This window comes from Parasteatoda tepidariorum, chromosome 6 (assembly GCF_043381705.1).
Source record: "Parasteatoda tepidariorum isolate YZ-2023 chromosome 6, CAS_Ptep_4.0, whole genome shotgun sequence".
NCBI lineage: Eukaryota > Metazoa > Arthropoda > Arachnida > Araneae > Theridiidae > Parasteatoda > Parasteatoda tepidariorum.
The window spans coordinates 54,060,981-54,070,559 of NC_092209.1; the positions used below are offsets into that span (position 1 = coordinate 54,060,981).

The window sequence follows — 9,579 nt, forward strand, 5'->3', positions numbered from 1 at the left end:
TATATATATATATATATATATATATATATATATATTCGTGTTGGTTTCGACTTGTGTAATCAATATAATAATCATTTGAATGCTAAATGTAGCAATGCTTTAAAGACTAAATTCTACTAATGAACTTTCATTAAAATATATCGCTTTAGCAAGAAAAATTTTAACATTATTTAAAATTAATCTATTAAATTGAAATATGGCCATATTATACACCATATCGTATTTTCCACCTTTTAAGTTGTTCTTTTTTCTTTTTTTTAAATTTGATTTAATATAATTTTAACTCCCACAGTATAAAAACATCTAAAATAGTTTTATGAGAATCCCGATAATAATAATAAGGTGATGATTTTATGCTTTGTCGAAAACGGGAATAAAAATCGTCCTACTTTAATCGCTACTGAATAAAGTTTACTACTACAAAAAAAAATTCTTCAGCAAAAAGTTATAACGTTCTTTATTCATTGTAGTTCAAGATATGGAAGAGCTGGAAGATTATCTGTGCGTGCCTCAAAAACGGGATGATGATGATCGAGCTGTTCTTTTTCTAAAATTAAAATGTGGACAGATTTTTACTGCAGGCCTAAAACGAAAGGTTACCAGTAAAATTAGAGAAGAGCTTTGGATGGATATAGTGCCTAAAGTTATTATTCCGGTAACTGATATACCAGTAAGTATTAATACTCGTGTTTGCCTTTATTACAACGTAGATACTCATCACGTAACTATAGACTGACCAGAGTCCTCGAGAAACTAAAAAACTAGTAGTAAAATTTCTATTTGAATATTTGAAAACTAACTACTATATCTTTTCAAATTATTATTCCTTGAACATTGATCCCTCTCAGGAATTTTTTTTAAAAAAGGAAAAAGAGAAAAGTTCTTGAATTATTATTATTATTTTATAACTTTTTGTAGAATTTTTGCAACCAGCTTTTTAATTTTTCGAGGACGTTGGTCATCTTAAATAAGAGGTAAAAGAACTTTGCTTACCACAACACATAAATAATTTAAGCAGATACATTAAAAGTTAAATTAGCAGACGATGTTCTTAAGTTCTGATGAAAGTATTCTAATAATTCTATTTATTTTATCATTTACGGCTTTAGCCCACTTTCACTGAAAAGAAAATAGATAGCAAAAGGAGAGTAGGATTGTTGGAGAGTAGGATAATTTATTAGATCTGTATATTTTGATTCGAAATTAGGTGACTGCGACATTTTAAAACTATGAAGGTACCTATCGTTTGAATTTTTAAAAAAAGAATTACATTCTTACTTCAGAACTAAATCTAAATGTTTAGATCTAATAAAATTAAAGTAAAGAGTTTGTGTGTCTATCTAGGTGTATATTTCTTATTACTCAATAACAGTTTTGCGCTAGCGTCCTGAAATTTGGACAGTGGGTGAAAGGGCTAATTTTAGTCCTCGATCCTAAAATTCGTTTAAAAATTTAAATTAGATCGTTCGGGAAAATTTGAAAAATGGAATTTTCTGATTGACTTAGCATTTTAATCATTGTTTGAAATTAAACTATAGATTGTTTTGTTTATTTTTTTTGTTAACATTTTAAAGGTAACATCATTGATGTTTGCTGCTTATAGCTCACAATATTAAAAAAAAGGAGTTCATTGCCCTTTTCTCAATAATTAGTAATTATTTATTATATCAAAAACTAAACGATTAATGTGAAGGTGGTAGTATGAGCTGACTACGTCACCAAATTAGTATTTCTGAAGCAATCTGAAACCGCATTTTTATTTTGTATATAGTTATGCTTTTAAAATGTGCCTCTATGAAACTGAATAATTTGAAATCAATGGTTATTGAAATAAGAAAAAATATATATATATACTGAAAAGAAGAAAAAAAATAATGGAGAATAGCACTAATTCTTATCAGAGTGCCATAAAAAATCGCTATACTATTACACTGGGGAACACATTTTTTGTTGCATTCATACATACATTAAAAAAAAACACCCAAGACGAGAAAAAAAATTCTTTTATCGCATTATAAAATGAAATCAATCTTGCCGTCTTCCTACCACTCCCTACGTACAAGAGACGTGGGAGGAGGAGCTCTCTGTATTCACTCGAGTGAATTTTAAAAAAATCCAGGTAAGGAATATATTATTGAATTGCGTAAAAACTGTAGCTTTTAGAGAAAAAAACAATAGCAGATTTAAAATTTATAAGATCTGCTCGAAAATCTCATACAACAATAAAAAAAAATATATATCAATAAATTAATAAATTGCTTCCGACTGTAGTCGACACCAATGATGCTCGATAAAAGTACCCTTTTGAAAAAAGTGTTAGACAATAAATGCTGAGGCTATTCAGTTTATTTCTAATACGACTACCACTTAAGTTTCAAAACAAAATATCGCAGGTGCACAATTTTAGATGGAAATATAATCAAACCCTAGGGAGAACGCTTGTGGAGCCAGTAATAAGTCCGCTTTAACCCTTTCGCACCGGACGGGACATGTGCTGTCACAGTCAATGGGTGAAAGCCCTTATTTAACAAGACGGAAAAGAGAAAAACCTGGTACGTAAAGCATTTCATTCCAGCATTTTTTTCGAAAAAAATGAAATATCTGTAACTATCAAGATTTCTTTTATAATTCTGGCATATATATAAAACTGCTTCTTTTCCAAGATGAAGTAGATATTGTTGAAAAATTTAAAAAAAGAATAAGTAAACTCCTCCCCAAAACTAGCTATAACTGAAATGGTTTTACTACCAGCCTTTCCTCTTTTCCGTCTCGCTTTCACCCCTGCTGATTTTTCGCCGCTTTGAAAGGGTTAAAGAATAGTTCTCTATATCAAAATTCTTTGAAAATTATTTTTTAGCGTATGACAATAACATTGCTGAAAATAAAGATTACAAAAATACATAATCTGTTTACGAATTATTTGCTTATGAAATATGCAACAAATGAAAAAGTAAAATTAATTACTTTAGCTTAACATTCTATGGAAGAAATTAGTATTTTTTAATTGACCGCATTTCGATTTTTAAGAAGAGTTTACCAATTTTCGTATTTTCAATTAATAAAGAATCCAGTATTTTCTTGTCATCATTTTCTCGAGGGAAAAAAAATCAGAATCTTTCAAATTTCTTTACCGTTTCGTCCTTGTAAGAAGAGGGATGTATTTTATTTTACAATTTGTTCGCTTTTGTATAAAATCGAAAAGCATGCAAGAGTAAGATTTGACCTCCTGGAAAGAAATGCACTTTCTTTCCGTTTTGTCATTTGCAATCGTACATTTTGTAAATTTAAAGTTGAAAAAATATATAAAAACTGAGGAGAATAAACAAACTACCAATTTTTCAGCTGTTTATTATAAGCGTCTAAAGTAAGTTAGTTAAATAAAAATTCAGAGGGGACCATACTAAAAAGTATAACCGAATATTCTCTGTATCCCAAGTTCATTATAGAGGAGTTCAATATAACTATGCATTTTTGCTATTAATATATTTTGTAGGACACTGTCTTTACTTACCGATAAAAATTTAAAAAATGAAATAATTAAGTTAGCAACTTAAGTAAGTACACGAAAGAATCTAAGAATTTTGGCGACAAATGGACTAATCAAAAAAACAGAAAACCAAATTGTAACTTATTAATATCGCATAACTCAAATATATTTAAATTAAATTATTATTATTATTAATAATAATAGAAATTTTCCTTTATTTTTTATTTAATTTTTTTTTTCATTTTACTAGTACAACGTAAACGGCAAGAAAATGGAAAGCATAGTGAAGAAAATCATCTCAACCAATATAATTCCGGATATTTCAAACATTAGAAATCCCGAATGCTTACCTCAATACTGTGACATTCCCGAAATTCTAAGCTACAGTGAGAATTAGTCTCCCTTTCAGGTATTTTTATTTTAGATTTGTTTATTTTATAAAGTTTTTTCTTAAAGAAATATTACGACATAGCACAACTTGAAATTTGAATTATATTTAAAACTAGACAACTTATACAACTTGAACTCTATGAAACAATTCCGGCGAATGAAAATAAAACTTCTTTTTTCTCCCTAACTCTGTATACTAACTACTGTATACTAACTACTGTCTCCTAACTTCTGTATACTTCAGTATAGCAAGCATTTCTAAGCCTGTTAAAATCGATTCATCGTTACTCAAAATGAACTAAAAGTGGCATGCTTCCAAAGAAGAAACTAATGTTGAAAACTCCCTAGATGGATCATACGACTGAGTCCGCTTGCCGTCTGTCTAACCGTAGTAGGTTTTCGTGGCTTTTCCCACCATGTAACGCAAATGCATTTTAGTTCCATCAAAAAGTCCTCCATAGAAGCTAATTTGCTCCAATGCTTGGATTAGAAACATGCAGAGATGCCAACTTGCTCCGGGCAGCATATAAATATTTTCGAGTGGTAGTCTTTTAAAGTAAGATTCTTGGTTTAGTAAATTCGATTTATAGGGTTTTTACTCATCACCACTTCTAAATAATTCAAAGGCTTATGTGATACGACATTTTTATCAGTTAAGCCGTACATAATCAAAAGAGCCAGAGGAGCGTTTTTTGCGCTCAAAGTCCTCCTGCATAAGAATTCAAAGCTTGATCTAGCAAATAAAAGAACTATCTATATACAAGCGATTCGACCAATTCTTACGTATGCTTGCCCAGCCCTCACTACTATAAGCAACAACCTAAAAAAGAAGCTATCTACAACCGAAGGTAAATTTTTACGCACAATGACTGGCGCTCCAAGGGCGATTAGCAATAGATTACTCAGAAAAGACTTAAACATTGATGATATCAATTGCTTTATAGCTAAATTGACCACAAAATTTTACAGCGATGCAAAAACATGCACCACATCAGATTTCAATAAATTGTTCGATATTGATATAATCCGTGATAATTCGAATTTCAGCCCAATTACCGCCTTTTTATGCTCAGACTGCATACTATCAGAATACTATTAACTTTATCATACAACTCTACTCAAGGGGATCTCCCCATTCCAAAGATGATTTTCCCTTCAACTAAAGATTTGCTTCTTTAAGGACTTGACTTGTTGTTACAACATACTACAACTTCAAAGATATTTAGGACCTCCTAGAATACGACAAAACAGAATCGATGAATCGGTTAGTGGCGCTTCGCGCCAAACGCCGAGATAACCCCAATATCCAGCATCAGTTAAGCCGTGTTGAGCGTTTTAAAATGTCGGCAAAATTGACCAAAAATATGCAGATTTTAGTTTGTAGTTCTCTACCGTGTTTTTAATAAAACATATTTTGTTCTCTGAGCAGTGGGTATCTCTGAACATGCTTGGCTACTGGTTTGGGTCCAAGATTACTAGTCTACGGAGTGGAATATTGATAGTCGTAAACTCAAACATTAGTCATCAGTTCCTCGTCGATTATAAAATAAAATAAAATCTACCGTCTGGAAAAATCAAAAAGTGGTGGCTGATGTTTCTCAAAGTTACTGAAAAGGCTATATTCGTAGTAATATAATAATGTTTAGTATTATATTCCTTGGGGATTATTTTTTTATCCTTATTATATGGTTTTTTTTTATCCACTACGTTTAAATTGAGTTGTTTTTTTCTGTAGATACTGATATATAAAAACAGCTTCATTTTTATCAATTTTGTTACCAATTTAAAGATATTTTAAGATTATAGCAACCTTAGTGACCGGACAAGATCTATCAATGACGCTTTTGCACTAGATTATATGACCGGAGGAGGTCCATTCATAATATTGTATCGGTTTTAACCAATTCTTAACAAAACTTTATGTTCATTTTTAGTGTGGAATAAAGCTCAATTTTATCTACACAAAATAAAAATAAAAATGAAGGCTTAATCAGTCAAATATAGTCCACTCTGTTCGTTGACCTTTTGCCATCTTTCTGGTAACATCAGGATCTTGCACTCATACAACTTATGATTCTTATCAGCAAAATACACAACAAAGTGCGATTTAAGCTTATTCTTATTACTGAAATTTTTAAAATTTAAAAAGTTTAGTAAATTTCGAAATAAATTGCAATCTGATGGTACAAGATCGGGGCTGAATGGTGGTCTCAAATTTCAAAGGAATTGCGTTCCAATTCGCAATGCGAGGTTTTACATGTTCTTAAACAACACGAACAAAACTGTTGGAGTTTAATTAGGTATTGAGATAGTACCTCCTCTTTCCACCATGGGTTTATCATTTACATCGAAGTTTACAAAACTTTTTAAGTACTAAGAGGTTTCAGTAATAGCGATAACCTGGAATTGCACTCTCTTTTTAGTTTTTTGCTAATACGAAGCAATTACCAAAAGCTTAATGAGCTTGAAATCAGGAAGTTATCAGAAAGATGGCAAAAAGTTATTAAACAAAATGGAATATACATATTTGACTAATTAAAGTTTATTTTTTGTATAGAAAAAATTTAATTTTATTTCCCACTAAAAAGTTGAAATTACTTTGTACTCTTTATCTTTAATTCAAAATAGCGTTTTGAATAAACTTTTAAATTAACTGAATGCAAGCTAATTTTAAATCTTTCTAAACCAAGTATGAACCAAGTAATCACATGCTTTTCTACTACTCGAAAAAAATATACCGACTTTGTGAAGCAAGTTAGCATCTCTCATGCCATGGCATCAAGTCTCTATGCAAATACATATAGCTGCAAATTTTACTCATTTACTTTTTACATACATATGGATGGCAAAATAATACGAAGACTTCGATATTAGCACTATGTAAAAAATTTCTCTTTTAGCAGTAAATGTTATTGGAAAATTTCACATTGTAAAACCTTTGGTTCTATTTTAAAGCTCATGCTTGAAGCCTTTAGAAATATTTTCCCTTTTACCCATGCAAAATTTGCATCGACAAAATGACTGCTTTAAGTAGAGAGTTGATTTTGTTTTTTAATACCACTATAATTCTGAAAGCATTCTTAATTAATTATAAAATCCTGCATGATTGCGTATATTAAAGCTAAAAAAAAGTAATTAACTTCATTTCCTCATTTTGGGCGATTTGAACTTTTCATGGGTAAAATTGACACCATTTCTTAAAACTTCAAGCTTGATCTTTCAAATTGTGCCAACAGTTTGGCGTTGCAAAATATTCCAAAAATATTAGTTACTAAAAGGAAGGTTGGTTACTGAGAGTTAGTAAAGAAGTGTTCCTATTATTTTGTCAACCAACTGTATCTAGCCATTCATCGAACTCTGAAGACGCACCTTCTTTAAATTAATCATTATCTTAATTTTTGCAGGTCGTTTGATTATTTCGAAGAATCCTAACAGTACTTCTAATCTTCTAAAAGTTAGAAGATTTCGCTTACTTTATTTGTGATTTAATCTAATATTTCATATTAATTTTCTTTGACTTGTAAAAAGAAATTGTTTACAATGAAATAAAGTATTTTTCAAATGTAAAAACAAATAAAAACAATTATTAAATAATGCTTGTATGTCTCTTTTATATCAGGCATTGAACAATTATAAATTTTTGAGACACGCATTCTAGCAGATATATTTATATTCATTTGAATTTTATCTTTAAAATTAACTAAAATTGTGTATCAGGGATTTAAACTGGATTCTTCTCTGTGCAAAATTTCAGTTTCCTAATACAAAACGCTCCTTTATATCACGCACTGATCCCTCCATATGCTAAATGTTATTTTTATTACAAATTATTTATAATTAATTTAATTTCCGAAAAGCGCTGAAAAGTTATTAAATTTTGGAACTTATTTTTTTTTCTTTCTTTCCTTTAAGTACCTTTATTATCAATTAATTGAACGAGTACAAATCTAGTAATTCCTCCCATGATTTTTCTTAAATATTGGGAGTACAAATTAGTTTGGTCCGTTTTTAAGAGATAGCTCTGCTGTTATGAATGTTTCATAGTGACTGCTGGTTTCAGAGAGGTTAAACATCTGTCAATAATATTCAGTTTATATAGCTTAGGGTTTCATACAAAAACTCTGTTTTTTACTTTGTTGAGTATGTCCAGTTTTGTGGTAACTAAGCACCATTTGCGGGAGGTTTTATGTTTCTGCTTTAATTGGAAGAAAAGTGCAGCTGAAGCTCATCGAATTCTTGTAGAAGTATATGGTGACAATGCTCCAACTGATAAATCATGTAGGGAATGGCTTCGACGTTTCAAGAATGGTGAATGAAGAATGGTGAATAGTTTTTTACACTATGAGCTGCTACAACCTGGTGATTCCATTACGGGCGATCGGTATAGGCTACAATTTATTCGTTTGAGCCGTGCATTACGAGAAAAAAGACTGGAATACGAGCAAAGACATGACAAAGTTATTCTTCTGCCTAATAACAGTCGGTCTGATGTCGTAAATCTCGCACAAAAATTATTTGGGAACGTTCAAGTGGGATGTTTTACCTCACCCGCTGTATTCGCTGGACATTGCTCCTTCTGATTACTGGTTGTTCCGACGGATGCAGCATGATTTGGCAGGTCACCAGTTCACTTCTTTCGCAGAAATTTAAAATTGGCTCCTAACTTGGATCACCTCAAAAGACGAGACATTTTTTTGAGATGGAATTCTAAAATTGCCTGAGAGGTGGGAAAAAGTAGTAGCCAGCGATGGACAATATTTTGATTAATCTGTTCATTCATTTTGTTGTGAAATAAATGCATTTTTGATTACAAAAAAAGCGGACCGACTAATTTCTACATCCAATACTTATAAAGTTATAAGAAAAACAACAGCTAACTTAGGCATGTATACACTCTTTGCCATAAAAATTAGCGCACCCAGAAAGAGTTGTTAGAATGAAGCGAAATTTATAAATGCGAGTACAACGTTTGTGTAAGTAAGTGATTCAAAAATCAAAGCAAAACGATCATTTATTGCAGGAAAGAATAATACATGGAATGGTAAATTCTTGATCATTCAAACTATTCGAAATTTCGTTCTCACTTCTTTGGGTCACCTCTAGCAGGAATGCAGGATCAGTGCCGTAACTTCACCCCTCGGGGCTCTGGGGCAAAAAGTTTTGGAGGGGGCCCTTTCAAAAACTTTCAGTACTCCATCTCTAACGTCATTTTAGCTATTTATGTATTATGTTTGCGAATATATTTATGAAAACAAGTTATTTGTTCGTATATAAATTGGATTACAAAACATTGTAAGTTTTCTACATGCTTCAAAATTTCAGCAAAATCGATTAATCCTGAGAAATTAAATTTTAAAAAAGTCGTTCTTATAAAGCTCAATTTCTCAGGAACTAATGCACTATTCAACCAATTACGCTCAAATTTGTATTTTCCATGTGGAATTAGATACTTTAAAATGATACGAAAAAAAAATTATATGGCTTACGATTCAAAAGTTTTCAGACTATTATTATCCCGAAGTGGAGTGATCGTTAAGACACGGTTCCCAGCAGATCACCGAAGTCAAGCATCCCTGGCTGCGGTCAGTGTGCCGGTGGTGACCACTTGGATCAGCCTGCGTAGGGACCGAGGGTGTGCGGTATTGGTCCTCGTTAAACTGTCCTACCATAAAGTGCTGGACTTCGCGTGCATGTCGTTGGGC

At 31.4% G+C, this 9,579-nt stretch overlaps 1 protein-coding gene across 2 annotated transcripts in view; it reads left to right on the forward strand.

Annotated features, from left to right (window-relative positions):
• LOC107441105 (acetoacetyl-CoA synthetase) overlaps nucleotides 1–3,900 on the forward strand; it is a 48,494-nt gene extending 44,594 nt beyond the window's left edge. For both annotated transcript variants that reach the window (XM_016054257.3, XM_071182374.1), the window contains 2 exons: nucleotides 471–670; nucleotides 3,738–3,900. In XM_016054257.3, the coding sequence (XP_015909743.1) occupies nucleotides 471–670; nucleotides 3,738–3,884 (347 nt within the window). In that variant the 3' untranslated portion in view covers nucleotides 3,885–3,900. The remainder of the gene's footprint in view (nucleotides 1–470; nucleotides 671–3,737) is intronic.
• The last annotated feature ends 5,679 nt before the right edge of the window (nucleotides 3,901–9,579 follow it).